Source organism: Thamnophis sirtalis, unplaced genomic scaffold (genome assembly GCF_051295495.1).
Source record: "Thamnophis sirtalis isolate CommonGarterSnake01/CBP01778 unplaced genomic scaffold, rThaSir2_p1.2 scaffold_10, whole genome shotgun sequence".
NCBI classification, from domain to species: Eukaryota; Metazoa; Chordata; class Lepidosauria; order Squamata; family Natricidae; genus Thamnophis; species Thamnophis sirtalis.
In genome coordinates, this window is record NW_028261390.1 from 54074242 (window position 1) to 54093858 (window position 19617).

Here is a 19617-nt window from a genome sequence, read left to right on the forward strand (position 1 = left end):
ACCACTGCGCCACCTCGGCTCTAAAAACTTGATGCCTGATTCCTGAATAAATATTTTTTTCCAATAATTTAAAAATCTCTCTAGTGTTTTCAGCATAATCCGTCTTGCCAAATCAGCATAATCAGCATAATCCATCTTGCCCCCAGCACTCACCATTTAAGCAGACCAAAAGAGGCCTCAGTACACAGAGGTTTTTTTTAATTAGAAAGCATTTTTTCTTCTTATACCACATTGCACACACAGATAGCATATTTGGGGTTTCACAGTATCATCATTGCAATTAAAGACAATGTAAAATGAGGCTCAGATGGGGGATGGGAGAGGGAGGATCGAGATCAAAACAAGAAACAGGAAAAACTAAAGAGCAATGCATGAAAAAAACTATAGATCCTAATGTTTAGATTAATAACAACCCCCCCCCCCAGAAGTTGTATACAATTTCAGAATACAAAAGAGGTTACTGTAAATATGTTTTAGATCCTCTGTGTCTTTTTTTTTAAGGTTCACCTTTTTCTCATGATTCTATTTTTGTTTTTTCCATGCTGCCCTCTTTTCTAAGCCTCCCCCCTTTCTCTTGCTTTCTACAAACCCAGAGTAATTGGGCATATTGTGCCATAATATCCAATATGGCAAAAGATTATTAGAATTTTAATCCCTTTTGTCACCCATGCATTATTTTCTTCCTGGCTTTGCCATCCCCTCTTTTAATGTCTCAGAATTACGATGATGATGATGATGATGACGATAACAACAAAACTGGGATTCCAAATCTCAAGCCAACATGGCAAGATAAACCACCTACTATACATGGATGACTTTAAAATGTATGTGAAAAGCTCCACTGAATTTAAATCAATACTCAACACAGTTCAACTGTTCAGCACTGACATCAAAATGAACTTTGGACTTGAAAAATGTGCTATATTATCCATGCAGTGAGGAAAAATGAAAACAAAAAACAGAATGAATAAAACTGGGAAATGGAAATATAGTGAAAACATTAGCAAAGGATGATGGTTACAAGATGGAAAACCAAAGCTTTGCATGGACAGCACTAGAAAAACATTGAAGGAAAATGTGATGACAACTTGATAAGGACATGGCTTTAGATGGGAACTATCAAGAAAGAAATGAGGCTTCCTGGGAGGAGCCTACTGGTGGAGGCAGCAAAAAATCAGCTGCCTCCGAATTCCTGGCTACGTACCTGTTTAGAGGACCTTCCATCTGACGTCTTATCAGGTTTTCTTATCCTTCAGGCAAGAAGGAAAGAAGAAACTGTTTTGCTGGCAAATGCTCTTCGATTTTTGCAGCTTTTGTGCTTGCAAGGAAAGGGGGGCTAGCCCAAGGCAGAACGGCTGTCCGTGCTGGGAACTTCAAACTGCCTTGTGCAGGACAAAGTAGGTCTCTCCCACTCTGCTCTAAGTTTTGTTTGATTTATTCTTATCACGAGCTGGATCCGTTTACTGTGGACAATAATTGCTTATCAACATTTTAGCTTCTTTTCTTTTTCTCCTCCGAAAAATTATTTACTCAGAGGCTTCTAAAATGGCGCCGAGCAGGCTGGTTTCTCCGGTAATAACGAACACTTTCTGCTAATCTCACAAGAATTCAAAACAAAAGAGATTGCTTATCACTTGTTTTGGTTTCACAACAGAAGAATTTTACTCCTTCATTAACCTTGCTTATTTGGAAGTTAAATGGTGATGAATCTGCTGAATGGTCTGGTTACAATGTTTACTCACTGAAAGTTTTGCCAAGCCTTAAACTTCAAAATAAAAGCCTCTTTATTTAAAGCTGCATATTTAGGCAATAGAGTTTTATTAACTGCAGGCAGATAAATTTTGAAATGGCCTCAAAACCAAATATTAACTTGAAGTCGTCACCCTCTACTTCCAGGGGCACATCCTCAGTGCCTGGCACAAAGCTGCAGCCTCCGCTTCCTACGCCCCCTGCTGGGGATGTGTTAACGAAAGAATTTTTCCTGAGTAATCTAAGCGAGGCTCTCAATGCACAGACAATTAAAATGGAAGATAAGTTTAGAGATAATAGAGAGGTGGTAAAGCAGGAGAGAAAAGAGGAAATGAAAGAAATGAAAGAAGAAATTAAAAGTGAAATAAATGGACTTAAACAGGAGCTGTATGAGAAATTTGATGCTAAGATTGATAAAATTAGAGACGACATGCTGAGTCTTGTAACTGTATTAACAGAACATATTTCTGGAGTGGAAGATACTCTAGAGGTTCTTAATGATGCCAATGCTAACTTGACATTGAAAACAGAGGTGGTGGAACAAAAAGTGGAAAATGCTGAAAAAGAAATTATTATGATACAGTACCGACAAATGGAGTTCGCATTAAGAGTAAGGGGGCTGCGTGAGGAGAAACAGGAGAACCTGAAACAGATCCTATCGGAAGCTTTTGACCGCCTGATGGGAAGACCAGGGACCAATCAAGACTGGCGAATTGACAAAGCTTACCGCGTTAACTCCTGGCTGGCAAAGCAGAAGCAGCTTCCTCGAGACATCGTTATATATTTTACTACAAGAGAGTTTAGAAATATGGTACTGCAAGTATCTTATAATACTAAGCTTCAAATTGGCGGTCAAGACCTGGCTGTTTTGAAAGAGATACCACCTCCAATGTTAAGAGCCAGGAGAGACTACGCTTTTTTGGTCGAAGAACTCAGAAATCGTCAGATACAGTATAGATGGGATGCACCATTTGGCATCATATTTACATTTGATAAGCAAAGATACCGCCTCAACTCTGTATGGAAAGCCCGAGATTTTTATTATAATATATTGAAGGCCGGACACCCTGCACCATCTGGACCTAGAGAAAGACCACAAGAAGGACAGGATAGACAGCAAACTACACAACCACCAGACAAGATGGAGCATCTCTCTTCTCTAGAAGTGCAAGGTGCTATGGAACCAAGACCTAGCCGCATGACTACTAGACGTATGGAGAAACAAGCTAAAAAGCAACAGCATCAACAATCATCGGCCATCGATCAAGGATCTACAACAACAAATCTGGAAGCAATGGGAGGAGCTAGACCTAAGGTTAAACAGGCCGTGCAGGAAGCTCTAAAAATGCTTCAACCAACCAAAGATGACAACTAAGATTTTAACATGGAATGTCAACGGACTGAACTCTCCACAGAAGAGGAAGAAAATATTTCATTATCTCAAACAGTTTAAGAACGATGTAATTTGTTTGCAAGAAACTCATATCAAATCAACTGATCAAAAATATTTGATCAACTCAAAACTTGGTCAACATTTTGTAGCTTCTGCTATGGAAAAGAAGAATGGTATAGTTGTATACTTAAGAAAAGACATGAAAGCTGAATTAATAGAAGCAGATCCCTTCGGAAGATATATTGCTTTAGACTTAATCTTAGAAGGGAAAAAGACATTACTTTTGGGAATTTATGCTCCCAATCAACAGCAAGATAGATTCTATAGAAATCTTCATGCTAAATTAGTACAATGGGACTATAGTTCCTGTATACTATTGGGTGACTGGAATGGAGTGATAGACACTAAGAAAGATAAGAAGATTTCCCGCCTAAATACCAAGATGCGAGCAAAGTTACCCAAATCTTTCTTTGACATTATGGAGGATTTTGAATTGAGAGATATTTGGCGAGAAAGAAATGCAGAGGAATGTGACTTCACTTTCTTCTCGGACAGGCATCAATCCCTCTCAAGGATTGATTTTATTCTAACCACTAATGATTTGCTTTCTAGGGTCAAGAAAACAAAGATTGCAGCTAGGATCCTTTCGGACCATAACCCAGTTTGGATGGAGTTGGGAAGGGTAGTGCAGGCAAGAAGGTCTTGGAGATTGAATGAAAACTTATTTAGATATGAAAAGTATATTAATGATTGTAAAAAATTACTATCTGAATATTTTGTTTTGAATATGAATAAGGGTACATCTATGGAATTTGTATGGGACGCAAGCAAAGCGTATATGAGAGGAGTTTTGATGAATATAAATAAAACACATAGAAATAAGCAAGGGTTAAAACGTACAGAACTGGAAGAGGAAATTAAGAGAAAAGAGCTGGAGTTAACAATGAACCCAGACGATACAAAGGTTAAGGAAGCTATTAACATATTAAAATCTCAATTTGACATGTTGATCTCTGACCAGGTGGCTACTAATCTATTATATGCAAAACACAATACTTTTTGTAATGCAAACAAACCTGGCAGATGGTTAGCTTATCAGATTAGGAAAAAAAGGAAAACTCGAAATATATCTAAACTGATTTATAGAGGGAAGGAGGTGTTTCAACAGGAAGAGATTCAAAAGGCTTTCTGGGAATTTTTTACAGAACTGTATAAAGGGGATAAAATTAATGGTTTAGACATAGACAAATATTTAGACAAAGAGAAAATACCTTCAGTTAGAGAAGAACACAGGCAAAAATTGAATCAACCAATAACCTCCGGGGAAATCCTGCAGGTAATTAAGCAATTAAAGTCAGGGAAAGCACCAGGTACAGATGGCTTGACAGCGGTTTACTATAAAAGCTTACAGTTAGAAATGGTAGAACCTCTTAGAGAATTATTTAATATGATTCAAACGGAAGGTAAAGTCCCTCCATCTTGGAAGACAGCGTTTATATCTTTGATACCCAAAGAAGATCAGGATACTACTCAACCCAAAAATTATAGACCTATTTCATTACTGAATGTAGATTATAAAATTTTTACTAAAATATTAGCAAATAGGTTAATGTTGGTCACTCAACAATTGATACATACGGATCAAACAGGTTTTATACAAGGGAGACAGATGAAAAGTAATGTTAGATTAATTATTAATGCATTAGAATATTTGGGAAAGAACAACCAGATCCCTGCTGCGTTTATATTTTTGGATGCTGAGAAGGCCTTTGATCGAGTTAACTGGCAATTTCTGTTGATGATACTGCAAAAAATGCAGATAGGAGATAATTTTTTACAGTCAATTAAAGCAATATACCAACAGCAAACAGCACAAATCATAGTCAATGGAAGTCTAACAGACTCTTTTCAAATTGGAAAAGGTACAAGACAGGGCTGTCCTTTGTCCCCATTATTGTTTATTATAACTTTGGAAGTATTGTTGAATAAAATACGGGGCTTGGATGGTTTAAAAGGGATCAAGATTAGGCAGCAAGAATATAGAGTCCGCGCTTTTGCGGATGATTTTGGTTATAATATTGGAACAACCGCAGGAATCCAGTATGGTTTTAATGAATATGATTAATCAATATGGTCAAGTGTCGGGCTTTAAAATAAACTTAGGAAAAACCAAAATATTAGCTATAAATATGAATATTAAACAAAAGGAAGAATTAGGAGTGATGCTAGGATGTGAGGTAGTTAAAAAAGTCAAATATCTTGGAGTTAACATTTTAACTTCAAATGGGAAATTATATAAGCATAATTATGAACCACTTTGGCATAGCATACAGACAGAGATGAAAAAATGGGAGAAATTGCACCTATCTTTGCTGGGTAGGATAGCGGCAGTGAAAATGAACATTCTACCAAAATTTTTATTTCTCTTCCAAATGTTACCTATACTAAAAAAAGATGCGAACCTTTTAGAATGGCAGAAGGGTATTAACAAATTTGTGTGGGCAGGAAAGAAGCCGAGGGTAAAGATGAAAATAATGCAAGATGCACGTGAGAGAGGAGGATTGAAACTACCTAATTTAAAACTATATTATGATGCAGTGGCATTATCTGTAATTAGTGATTGGATTCACTTAACCAATGATAGAATATTGAACATTGAGGGACACGATCTGCTATTTGGTTGGCATGCTTACCTGTTATTCAACAAAAAATTGGATAAGAACTTTAAAAGTCATATTTTAAGAAATGCTTTATTGCGGGTCTGGAAGAAATACCAATATAAATTAAATGACAAGATACCCATGTGGGCAATTCCTAGACACGCAATTGAAAATATGAATACAGCACAAAAACAGGACAGAATTACTTACAGACAGCTTCTTACCTCGGAAAGGGGGGTATTACAATTAAAATCTTTAGAGGTATTAAAAGAGGAGAAGGTAGTTCGAACATGGTTCCAGTATGGGCAATTACAGGCTAGGTGGAAAATAGATCAAAAAATTGGTTTTATTCAAGTTGAGGATAATCTGTTTAAACAAATAAGAGATCAAAGCTTAATGCATATAAAGAGGATATATAATGTATTAATACAGATGGATTCGGAAACAGAATTAGTTAAAGATTGTATGATAAAATGGGCTCAAAATATTGAGGAACCAATAATGTTGGATACATGGGAAAGAATCTGGGTAAGAAATGTGAAATTTACACAAGCTCAAAATCTGAGAGAAAATTTTTACAAGATGTTCTATAGATGGCATTTAGATCCTAAAAAGTTGGCTTCTATGTATCCGAATGTACAGCCTAAATGTTGGAGGTGTGGTTCTCTCGATGCTACATATTATCATATATGGTGGACCTGCCAAAAGGTTAAGGCATTTTGGATAAAAATATGGTGGGTCATGCAAAATGTTTTTAAAAGAAGGATAAAGTTTAGTCCTCAGTTATTTTTACTAGGTATATGTACTGACTTTACAGTGGTAGAGACCAATTTGACTTTGCACCTGATAACTGCAGCAAGACTGTTGGTGGCGCAATATTGGAAGAAGGAAGACTTGCCTACAATCCAAGAATGGACATTGAAAGTAACAAACTTAGCTGAAATGGCTAAAATATCGGCATATCTCAAAGATCATTCAAATGAGAGATATAAACGAGACTGGAAAAAATGGATTGACTATATACAAAATAAATACGGGACTAAGAAATTCCAGTTAGCCTATGCTTAAGATCAGAAATGATTTAAACTGTTAAAAGTTAGTTCAGTAAGAAGAAGCTAAGGTCAATCTAGAATGTCATTAATTTCTTTATTTCTTTTTTCTCAATAGATTTTAGACTGTGTTAGTTAAAAATCCATACCGGGTACGGGTTCTGGGAAGTTGGGGGGGGGGAAGGAGGAGGGGGGTGGGGGGGTGGAGGGAGGGAGGGGTACACACAACAAAAAAAAATTGTACTTCAATGTTTTAATGATTGACAAATGACATATTTGTGTTTTTTTTAAAGAAAAATAAATACATATTCCTAGAAGATTAAGAAAGAAATGAAAGGTTTAATACTGGCTGCTCAAGAACAAGCACTACAAACTAATGCCATGAAAGCAATCATACAAAAATCCACTGACAACCCAACTGCCGACTTTGCAATAACAAAGTCGAAACTGTTTCACATTTAATATGTGAATGCAGCAAAATTGCACAAACTGATTATAAAGCTAGACATGACCAAGTTGCTAAATTAATCCACTGGTCATTATGTAAAAAATATGATTTACCTGTATCCAGAAAGTCATGGGAACATAAAGTGGAAAAAGTTATCGAAAATGAGAAGATGAAGATCTTGTGGGACTTTCGAAACAAACAGATCTTCATTTGGACCACAACACGCCAGATATCACGGTTGTAGAGGGCCGAAGAGTACAGTTTATTGATATCGCTGTTCCTGGAGATACCAGAGTCAAAGAAAAAGAACTAGAAAAAATCATGAAATATTGCATCGCAACTACACGGCTATGGATGAAGCATGTAACAGTGATACCCATTGTCATCGGGGCACTTGGCACCATGTCCAAGAATTTTACAAGATACATCAACAAATTGTAGCTTCCTGCAATAACACCAGGAGAATTGCAAAAAACTGCGCTACTTGGAACATATTTTAAGAAGTTACTTGGTTGATACCTAGGATGCTGGCAGCAAATCATATCAACTATTAGCACCAGTCACTGGTATTTGTAATGCATTTTTGAATGTTCAGTTGGCTGAGTTTCATGTTTAATGAATAAAGTATATAATAATAATAATCTGAAGATTATGTGAAATCATATTGTTATTGGATAAAACAGCCATTTAGAATTTATTTTTCAAACAGACAATAAGCTGTTCCCTTCATTTCTTAATCAATTAATGAGACTATTATCTCTATTGGCTAAAAGAGGCTCTCTTTAGTTACAGCCTATAACTCCTTTTGAAGATCTGAATGCTACTTTTTAGTCTTATTTATTGTTAAACAAGGAAGAGAGTTGTTAGAGGCAGCCAAAAGAAAGACTTGGACTTGGACTTAATCTTCGTAAATGTCAACGTCCACAAGGCAGTGACCGTTGCATTGTGAAGGCCAAAGGCAGAACGTCACGGATTACAGAGTTGTTTATCCGTGTGTTGTCCTGCCATTGGGTTCTCAGCTTGTTTCACGGTTCCGTCGCCACAGGAACCAACACTCCCCATTTATCCGGGCTTGTGACCGGCTATGGTTTCCCATAGGCTGGGTCAAAAGAAAGAAGCAGAGAGAATTTTCTCACTTGAAATATAAGGATGAAAGTTGTTATTTTAATCTACTATTTTAAAAATAATCTGTATCCCTGTACTGTTTTGTTGTAGTTGGTTGAAATTTGCCAATTTTCATGAACTCTGGTTGGCTAGAAAAAGGATAAACAAACAAACAACATTTTTTGACCACCAGAGGAAGCTACGAAGATGTTTAACACTAAGCTGGAGTATGCCATTAAGGAAATCTTTGGTAAGTCCATACAGAAACTTGCTCTTTTCATAAATCAAATAGAAGATATTAATTATATATAGGATATTAAAAAAAGAACAAGAGACAAATCTAGGTGTAAACATTTGTAGAGTTGACACAGTGTGCGTCAACTCTACAAATGCCGAACATTGCAAATAACCTGTTACCCTGTTTTCCTGAAAATAAGACCTCCCCGGATAATAGGTCCAATCGGGTTTTTGAGTGCATTTGCTAAAATAAGCCCTCCCCCAAAAATAAGCCCTCCCCAAAAAATAAGCCCTCCCCAAAAATATTGCAACACAGCAGCAGCCATGAGGTGACCATACTCGTTGCATCCTGCAACTCAAAAATAATAATATGTCTCCAAAAATAAGGCCAAGTGCTTATTTTGGGGTCAAAAGAAAATAAGATGCTGCCTTATTTTGGGGGAAACACTGCATTAGATTTTTTTTATGATGGTGGTTTGAATATAACCCTCCTAGTGCAACTGAAACAAGAGTGCCAAGTAAATTCACAATTCTCAAGAGGTCAAGTTCGGAATTTTTTTTTCATGGATACTAACAAGGTTGAAATTAATTTGAGAAAAAAAGATATGATAGTCATCTTAAAGAAGGAAGCTTTCATCTACAATATTTTGCTTCAAGTTAATTGACAATGTTTAACAGAACAACTTTGGGAAATCTTTTTTATGGATATACTGTAAATAATGCTGAGAACTTTATCCAAGAAAAAAGACTTGATAAACTCCCCTGAGAAGAAAAAAGACTTCATTCTACGAAGATAAGCAGGAGGGAGTGACTTAAATTTAATGACTTAATTAGTTAGACTGGACTTTTACAAGTTTGATATATGTAGTGAAAGAAAGCTTTAAGATAGTTTTGTATGTATAAAATGAATCTGGAAATGTATATCCTCTGTCTTTTTCCATAATGCTGAATAATCCCCAAAGTTGTAAAATACTATTGATTAAATTTGAAAATAAGAGAAAAAAAAGATCCATTCAATTAGGAAGAGATCTGAATTCATTGAGCTAATTGGACTTATATTGGTGTGATAGATATATAATTGAATCAAAGTCCTAATGTAGTATTGTGTTTTGGGTTCTGGGTTTAAAATAAAAGGGTTTTTTTCTCTCCTTTATCTATAATACTTGAGTAATTTTTAAAATTAGTAAGATATCAAAACTAAAAAAAGTGTTTTCTCCTGTTTAGGGTTAATTTTTTTAAGTAATATAGATTTTCTTAATATAAATTATGATAAAGATTAATGAGTTAACAGAAGCATATATTATTCCTCACAGCAAAGAGAAGCAGAGGTGGTCAAATAGATTCTTTTATCCAAAGAAGAATATATCTAACTTTGTTTCTATTTTGAAATTGCTTCTAGATGTTACGCTTGTAATGAAAAAAAATGAAACTTTAATTTTGTTTTTGTCAACTTTGAACTGAACCTGGCTGCAGCCATCTTTCTGTTCCTCGGTTCCACACAGAGGGGAAAGAGAGAAGGAGGTTGGAATGCATTACTAGACACAACAAAGAGCTTTCTCATGAGAACCAAGGTCATCTCTACTGGCAACAGATAAGGTTGGGGAAGGAGTGTCTGAAGAGCCCGCCAATTAACCCAATTGGCCAGTGTGACCTGTGATACTTGGGGATGGGGTTATTTCCTAGTTTAATTATACTGTAACCATGGGAAATATTTAGATTTGGTTTTGCATTGAAACTGTGCGGATATGATGTACTCATTAAAGCAGACCTTTGAGAAGGAGCCAGGTCTCAGATTTGCTTGAGTTTGTTAATTGGAACCTTGATGTTACATCCATGACTCTGCCATTCTTCAGGGGAATAGGGAAGCCCTATATTTCCTTTAGACTTTTCTATCCTTCTTTCCTATACATCCTGTACCATATAGTTAATTGCTTTATAACTTCTAGCCTGACACCTAGAGGCCTGGCATTTTCTCACCTTTCGGGGAATGTGTAGGGATGCAGGGCCATGTGGATTGCATTGCTCAGGAAACAACCCTGAGAAAGTCTTCTTCTCACTTTCCCAGAGCATTACAAAAACATTTTCACACCTGCAGATTGACTGAATCCACATTGGACTATTGGGAGGGGACTCCAATTTCCTTTATTCCTATTGTATTGCCTTAAGGACCCCAGAGCCTGCTTTGCTTTTGCTCAGCTATCACTCCTTTTTCAATAAAAGGTTCCTTTTGAAATGTTACGTTTCAAGAGTCTGTACTTCCTTGATTAAGGGGAGGGATTCCTTCTGAGACAGAAGGAGTGGGGAGAAAGGTGGCTGGTGCAGCCGGAGTGCGTTTGCGGTTTTATTTTATTTTATCAATTTTTAGTATTCCCATTGGATCCTTTTTAATTTAACTAATATTTTTCGGAGGAGATAACAGCGTAGACCTGTGATAGTGAATCTATGGTATGCATGCCAGACATGGCACACAGAGCCCTCCCTGTAAGCATGCATGCCATCACCCCCGCCTAGCTCCAATAGTGTTTCTCCTTTCACTCAATCCATTCCAACTTCTCACTAAAGAAAAAAAAAATATTGTGAAGTTGGAATGGATTGAGTGAACTTTTTCACTCACGTGCTTCACAATGGGGAGGTGGGGTCTCATCCACTTCCTGAAGCCATTACGATGCAGAGCCACAATGCGACCCAAGCGGCTCTTTCACACCTCTGCTATGGCTACTTGTCACCCTGTCATGGCAGAGGGATGAAAAGTTGCTGCGCTGTCATGGCAGTGGCGATGGGCAGAGCCTTAGTGCAGAAGTGAAGCACCATGTACTTGCCTTTGCGTGGAAACAGCATTCTGCCTTCATCACGGTACATTTGATTTTGCTGCCAGCAAAGAGAGCTGGGCAGAACATCTGGGCAGAACAGGGGTGGATCTTGAGGGATGGGGGCCATCCCTCAAGCCTAGCCTTCCTCCTCCCTTGTTGGCGGGGCCAAGAAAAAGAAGGGGGTGGTGTAGAAAAGCACTCCCCTCCCCTGGCCAAGCAGTGAGCACAAAAGCCTAGCGAGGGGGGCTGGCTGGCCCAACAGAAGTGCTCCCAGTGGAGAATCAGATGGTAGAGAGGCAGGCCTGGCTCTCCCAGCTGTCCCGTTGTTCAGTATCTCCAGACGCAAGCTGCCGCCTTTAAAATGTGTCAACCTTTGAGGAAGCCAGGCAGCTATGGCTGGGGCCATGGTGGGGAAGCAGAGGCATCAGGGCTGAGGGGAACCTCCAACCATGTGCCTACACCTCCAGAAAACTCACTGACACTGAACAAAGGTGGGTGATGTGGGAAAAAGAAGCTTTTGCAATCCATTGGACACTATTAACCAGGTGGGACTTCCTAGAAGAGAGCCAAGTGTGAAGTGTGGACTGATCACAAAAATCTGGAGTCTCTTAGGACCCCTCAGAAGCTCTTTCTCAAAGAAGTTCAATGGGCGCAGTATTTTAACTGATTCAACTTCACACTAAAATACATCCCAGGAGGGAAAAAATTCCTAGTGAGTGCCTTGTATTGAATGCTCCAGTATAAGAATAACCATGAAGAGATGGTCAATGCCATCATTCCCAACCCCCAGAAGGCAGTACAAGTTACATGAGGCATCAGACTTGGAGGTGATCGAGGGAGCCAGGATAAGAGCTAACTCAAAAACTCAGAGCCAAGCTGCAAACCAACCCCTAGTTCAGGGACAACTAACATCTCCTTACCTCCCAAGATGGATTGGCATTGAAAGGTCCAAAATTGTACACCCAGCATTTTACATCTTGGTCCAAGTTCTGCAAAGAAGCCAATTTTGGTGGCCAGCAATGAAAAAGGACATTAAAACTATGTAAAAACACTGTTGTGACATGTGCAGTGAGAAAAAAAGACCTGGGGAAACCCCAGGATTATTACAAGTGGCCGAACTGTCAGAACTGTGGGAGGAAATAGCAATGGACTTCATCATGGAACTCCCAGAAAGTGGAGGAAACACCATAATTTGGACATTGATTGACTTTTTTCCCAAACAGACTTACTTCTCAGCCCATAAACTGGCTAAGCTGTTCCTGAAGCACATTTATTGACTGCATGGAATCCCAAAGAGGATCATATATGATTGGGGGGTCCAGTTTATGGACAAATTCTGGAGAGAGTTTCTAAAGTCAATTGGGTCTTTCCGGGGGCTTAGCTCAGCTTTTCATCTGAGTACTAATAGGGTGGTGGAATGCATGAATGCAATGATAGAGCAGTACTTGAGGTGCTATGTAAATTGCTAACAAAACAATTGGGCTGATCTGCTACCTTTCACTGAGGTGGCATACAACAACACCATACATAGCAGCATGACCTTCATGCCTTTCAAGGTGGACACAGTGGTGGAGTTTATCCCAATGCCTGAGTTTCCTCAGTAAGCCTGACTGAATGGGTGGACTGTAGACTCCCTGCAGGAGACTTGGGAGAATGTGAAAAAAGCCACTGAGATGCAAAAAGGAGGAGATGCTTCACAGGAGACAAAGGACGATCCGCACAGAAGCCATTTCACATAGGACAGAAAATTTACCACTGAATACCTGAAACGAAAGCTGCCATGAAGAAAACTAGGTTCTAAGTTTACAGATCCCTTTCCCATTGTAAAAATCATAACCCAGTCATGGTGGAGCTGAAACTCCCACGCCTGATGGGGAAAATACACCCGGTTTGCTGCTGTAGTCTACTGAAGTCAGTAATAGGCTCGAAACTAAGGCAGGTAGCTCAGGAAGCCCCAGGTCCCATTGCAGTGCAGGGAGAGACCCATTGCGAAGTAAAAAGAATTCTGAATTCTAGATTGTACAAGACGAGGTTATGGTATTTAGTACAGTAGAAAGGCTACCTCCTTTCAGATGCCACTTGGGTGAAAAGTCAAAACGTAACAGCAAACAGGCTGATCAGAAAATTCCATGAGAGAAATCCCCAGAAACCAAAAGAATAGCTGAGTGGTGGCAGGGGTGGCTAAAGGAAAATTAACATGTCTGCATTTGGTGTTTTCCAGATACTCCTCACTAACTAGTGGGGGGAGAGACGACTATCAACTTTGCACTGAACCTGGCTACAGCCATCTTTCTTTTCCTCAGTTGCCACACAGAGGGGGAAGAGGGGAAGGAGGTTGGAATGCATCTGGAGAGGCATGACTAGAAACAGTTCCATGGATGGTAACCTGATTGGACCATGTGATGGACATGTGGGTTCAGGGGAAGGGAGTTTGACTTTCTTTTGGGTGGGGAAAACCCGGGTACTTTCAGATTCGGGTTTTCCCCGATTGCCAATATGACATCACTAATAAAATGGAAATTTGAGGAAATGCCTGCCTCGGAGTCTTACTTTGTTGGGGGTGTTACTTGGCAACCTAACACAAATGGCTGTCCAGCTTCTTCTTGAAAGCCTCCAGTGATAGGGCACCCACAACTTCTGAAGGCAAGCCATTTCACTGATTGATTGTTCTCACTATTAGGAAATTTATCCTTAATTCTAAGTTGCTTCTCTTCTAGATTAGTTTCCACCCATTGGTTTTTTTTTAAATCTTGCCTTCTGGTGCTTTAGAAAATAGTTTGACCCCCTCATTTTGGTGGCAGCCCTTCAAATACTGGAACACTGCTATCATGTCCACCCTTAATCTTTCTTTTCACTGCACTAGACATATCCAATTCCTGCAACAATTCATATGTCTTAGCTTCTAGCCCCCAATCATCTTTGTGACTCTTTGTATTCTTTCCAGAGACTCAACGTCTTTTTTATATTGTGGTGACCAAAACTGGATGCAGTATTCCAAGTGTGGCCATACTAAGGCTTTGTAAAGTGGTACTAACACTTTACATGATCTTGATTTTATCCCTCTATTAATGCAGCCTAGGACTGCATTGGCTTTTTTGGCTGGTGCTGCACATATTTGCTCATATTTAAGTAATTAAGAATGAGCTCCCCATGGAGATCCGGACCCTTACTACCCTCCCGGCCTTCCGTAAAGCTACCAAGTCCTGGCTGTTCCGACAGGCTGGGGGCTGTTGAAATATCCAGCCCCGCCTCAATTGTGAATGTTGTGTATTTTTAAGTTCTTTGTATTGTCTTATTTATTTCCCTTTCCCTGATTATTGTGAGCCCCCCGGAGTCCTTCGGGAGTGGGCGGCATACAAAACTAATAAACAACAAACTAATAATAAACAACAATTGTCCATTTGGGCTCCAAGATCCCTCTGTCATTGGCATTGAGCCAAGTTTGACCTAGTCTGCAGCTGTACCCAAGTGAACAACCTTACTTTTATCTACACTGAATTTCATTTTCTTACATAGGGCCCAGTGTTCAAGTCTGTCAAGATCCTCTTGGATTTTGAGCCTGAAGTGTTGGCTATTCCTGACAGCTTGGGGTCATTTGCAAATTTGATGAGTTGCCCTTCTATTCCTTCATCTGGATCATTTATGAAGATATTAAAGAGTACTAGGCCTAGAATGGAACCTTGTGGGTACCCTACTGCTTCCTTCCTTCCATGTGGATGTAGTTCCTTTGAGGACTACATGTTGAGTATGGTTTGTCAGCCAGTTACAAATCCATCTGTTGGTGATTCTGCCTATCCCACATTTTTTAAGCTTACCAAGACGTAGGTTGTGGTCTACTTTGTCAAATGTCTTACTGAAATCTAAGTATTCTATGTTCACAGCATTTCACTGATCCACTAATTTAGTCATTTTGTCAAAGAATGAAATAAGATTTGTTTGGCATGATCTGTTTTTGACAAACCCCTGTTGGCTTCTGGTTATAACTTCATTTGCTTCTAAGTGTTTGCAGATTTGTTGCTTGAATATTTTTTTCCAAGATCTTCCCAGGTATTAATGTCAGGCTGTAATTTCCTAAATCTGTGTTTTCCTCCCCTGATGGAGGAATTCCACCAATTCTTTTTCAGTCCTTATGTAGTTCCCCAGCAATCCAAGAACTTTGAAATATGGTGTTGAACAAATTCCTTGTGTATCCCATCACACTTGGCCAATAAAGAAAGGTTCTGAGACCACATCTGCCAGTTCTTTTAAAACTCTTGGATGCAATCTGTCAGGACTTTGAGTTTTCAATCCATTTAGAGTTGATAGATGTTCTCTTGTCTTATTATTGCTTGTTTTAATTTTTGTTCCTAGCCTTTAATTTACAGTTTTGTTTTTGGTAAACTGGTTTGCATTTCCTTTTTGTGTGAAGACAGATGCAAAGAATGAATTACAGTTCTGCTTTCTCCCTACTGCCCTTTACTTCCTTGCCATCTTCTTTCATTAGTGAACTGATTGTTTCTTTGACTTTTTTCTTGTTCTTTATGTGTTGAAAGCACTTTTTTTTTTAATTGCTTTTGACATTTGTTGCAAGTCTTACTTTGTTCTGAGCCTTAGCTTTCCTAATCTTTGCAGCTTCAGGCTACTTGTCAGTATTCTGCTATATTATTTGAATCTTTCCATTTTTTGTACTTATCCTTTTTTTCCTCAGTTGGTCAGAGAGTTCTTTATGCCAGTGGTTCCCAAACTTGGCAACTTTAAGACCTGTGGACTTTAACTCCCAGAATTCTCCAGCCAGCTCTGCTGGCTGGAGAATTCTGGGAGTTGAAGTCCACAAGTCTTAAAGTTGCCAAGTTTGGGAACCACTGCTTTATGCATCCATCCTGGTTTTTTTTCCTTGGTTTTCTTTTTCAGTGATATTGAGCTGGATTGGGTTTATATATAATTAATTATTTTCTATTATTTTAATATTATTTATATGTATTAAATATGCTATTGTTTATATTGTTTTATATTTTATATTAATTATTTATATAATTGCACATTTATATATCATATAGATATATATTATATTTATATAATTATATTCCCCTAATAAATAAATAACAACCTCTGCCTATTCTAGGTCTTTGGGATGGACCAGATACGTGAAAAAAAATGCTAAGTCCAAGCTAACATCTGGCTAACTGTGCTATCAACCTATACTGTAAATCAGTGGTCTCCAACCTTGGCAACTTTAAGACCTGTGGACTTCAACTCCCAGAGTTCCTCAGCCAGCTGGAACTCTGGGAGTTGAAGTCCACAAGTAAATCACTGCTGCATTTTAATATGAGCAAGATCTAACGTGGGGAACAGCGACCTCTAATGGTAGAAACCAAGAATGCAATAAAAACCACTCTAGATTTTTTACGAAGTGGAGATTGGATCGGAAGACGAATGCTCAAAATAAACAATAGTTTGCTGGAGAGTTTAAATTGGGATGACACAGACATGGCAATCTGCATAAAAAGTGATTCTTAAATAATAAGTGTTGTGAGCGTGTGCGCTCATACACAAACACTGACAATAACTTTTTTTAAAAATCGCCCAGTAATTCCTTAATTCAGGGTGGAGTCAAGCAACTGAATGGATCTGAGTGTTTACTTGCCAGATTTCACAGATTAACAGAGTTGGAAGGACCTTGCAGGCCCTCCAGTGCTGTTCTTCATGCCATGGAGAGTTTGCAGCAGATATTTTTTTTCTTTGTGCCCTAGGAGAGAAACATCTGCTGCTATCTAGGATTGAATTCTCAACTTTCCAAGTGGGAGGTGTGGGAAGTTATCACCCAGCCCTCTCCCAGAAAAATGAAATATCCTAGGAAATATTGAAAAGGCAGAATATTTCTCTGCTTGTGAAAAGAAAGAAACATGTTTTAAAAGACAGAATAGTTGCCTGTAGCGTCCTGCCCATCCCCACTGTTAATGGGCCATTAAGACGGCCAGGCTAGTCCACTTTACATAATAAAGACTTCACCAGCAGCTACAGGAAGGCATGATAATATTGGAACTTTACTCAACTGACCACATGGCATCAGAGAACTCATCCATACCTGGATTCAAAACACAGCCTAGAGAGTAGCCCCCTGCATGGCCCCATGGGAGTCTGACATCCAATCAGAATACATTTCTTACACAAGAACAGGAAACAGAGAGGTGGGACTGAACAGGTTATAAAAAGCCTAGCAAGCCCCTCCTTCAGAATTCTCTTCTTTTCCACCAACATTGAAGCATGTGATCACCTTTTCTGTTCAGGACTCAAGCCATGTGGCCCTGTCCAATAATAAACCATCTTTCCAAGCAGCCTCCATGTCTCCAGTGTCTTTTTCCCCACTTGGAGCTGAACCCAGAAGGACATTTCTTTCATCAGAGGCAAGCGTCTTCACCATAGACCACCACACTGCTCATGCAAATATTGACAATAGCTGGATGGAATCAGTGGTGGGATGAAAATAATTTAACAACCAGTTCTTTGCCCTAATGACTGGCTGGGAAGGTGTGACTGGGTAGGCATGGCCAACTCAACGTCACTCACCATGCCCATCCCTGCCTCCCGGCCACTTGCCTCAAAGGCCTCAATAAGATACAATTTCCCTCTCTATTTATTTACCACTATTGAACATCACTTAACATCAGTGGCAAGGAAAGTCACAAAGCAGAACAAAACTCATTTAAATCTTGCTTAGCAATGGAAATTTTGGCTCAGTTGTGGCCATAGGTCAAGGACTACCCCTAATGAGAATGTAGAATAAGGAGCCTACTTTGCTCACACCTTTGGAGTGACTTTCAAGAAACATTTCAAGACTTTGGGCATAGATGGTGGTGGTGTCGCCAAAGCGAATCACCTTGTCTCCTTGATTGGTGGAGCAGCCACACTCAGCTGAGAGCCACCAGAGGGAGATTTAGATTTAGATTTAGATTTAGATTTAGATTTAGATTTATTTTATTTGTATGCCGCCCTTCTCCGGGAGGGACTCAGGGCAGCGAACAACTCAAAGGGGGAAAAGGGAAACATAGAACACAATACAAGTAGTTAAAATAGCCAAGAATCACACAACCACACAAGTCGAGCGGGGAGGGGAACTCATCAACCCCAGGCCTGCCAGCAAAGCCAGGTTTTGACGGCTTTTCGGAAGGCCTGAAGAGAGGTGAGGGTCCGAATCCCTGCGGGGAGTTCGTTCCAGAGGGCCGGAGCTGCCACAGAGAAGGCCCTCCCCCGGGTAGTAGCCAGGTGGCATTGGCTGGTAGACGGAACCCGGAGGAGGCCGACCCTGTGTGATCTCTCAAGTACCCAGGTCCAATACCATGAAGGGCTTTATAAGTTACGACTAGCACTTTGAAGCGTATCTGGAGACTGATCAGTAGCCAGTGCAGCTCGCGGAGGATAGGTGTAACATGGGTGTACCGAGGTGCACCCACAATCGCTCGCGCGGCTGCGTTCTGGACGAGTTGAAGTCTCAGAATACTCTTCAAGGGCTGCCCCATGTAGAGCGCATTGCAGCAGTCCAGTCTTGAGGTCACGAGGGCATGAGTGACTTGTCTTTAATTTGGGGGAGCATATTGTTTCCTCATCCCCTATTTTCTATTTTAATGATGTTGCTTATGCTAAAAGGAAATTGTAATAGGTAGCTATGAACGTGTAACCATTAATCTGTGTTAAGATGGGCAATCAATGAATTTAATAAATAAATAAATGAAATGAAAATTCTTTTAAACTGGTGTTTCCACTATATTTCTAAAGACAGGTCACTAAATCTAAGGATGAAGGACTCATTTTTAAGGAAACGTTCAAGAGACACAAGAAGTCATTTTGATATATACTGTTTTATTTATTAAATTTATATATTGCCCATCTCTGATGTATTATCCAGAATATGGCAATAAAGCAGTGCTATATTCTGCACGGGCTAACCATACATACCTCTGAGGTCCATCAATATCATGCATTAGCCAAATCTGCATCTTGGAAACTTTTTCTGGGTTTAAGTTAACAATTTCAACACTGCCAAAAATGCTGAAACAACAGAAGCAGAGAAACACATTCAAAACCTTTCCTTGGTTAAACACATATATCAGGCCAAAATGTTAAAATATAATTCCTTTGTTACAGGATATATATTTCTATTTACAGAAGTGAAAAAAGACCCTAATTTGGT

At 39.2% G+C, this 19617-nt stretch overlaps 1 protein-coding gene across 1 annotated transcript in view; it reads right to left on the bottom strand.

The window, feature by feature from the left end:
- LOC106543891 (ADP-ribosyl cyclase/cyclic ADP-ribose hydrolase 1) overlaps positions 1-19617 on the bottom strand; it is a 45929-nt gene that overhangs the window by 4411 nt on the left and 21901 nt on the right. Inside the window, exon 6 of the mRNA XM_014059997.2 lies at positions 19383-19475. Coding sequence (XP_013915472.2) covers positions 19383-19475 — 93 coding nt within the window. The remainder of the gene's footprint in view (positions 1-19382; positions 19476-19617) is intronic.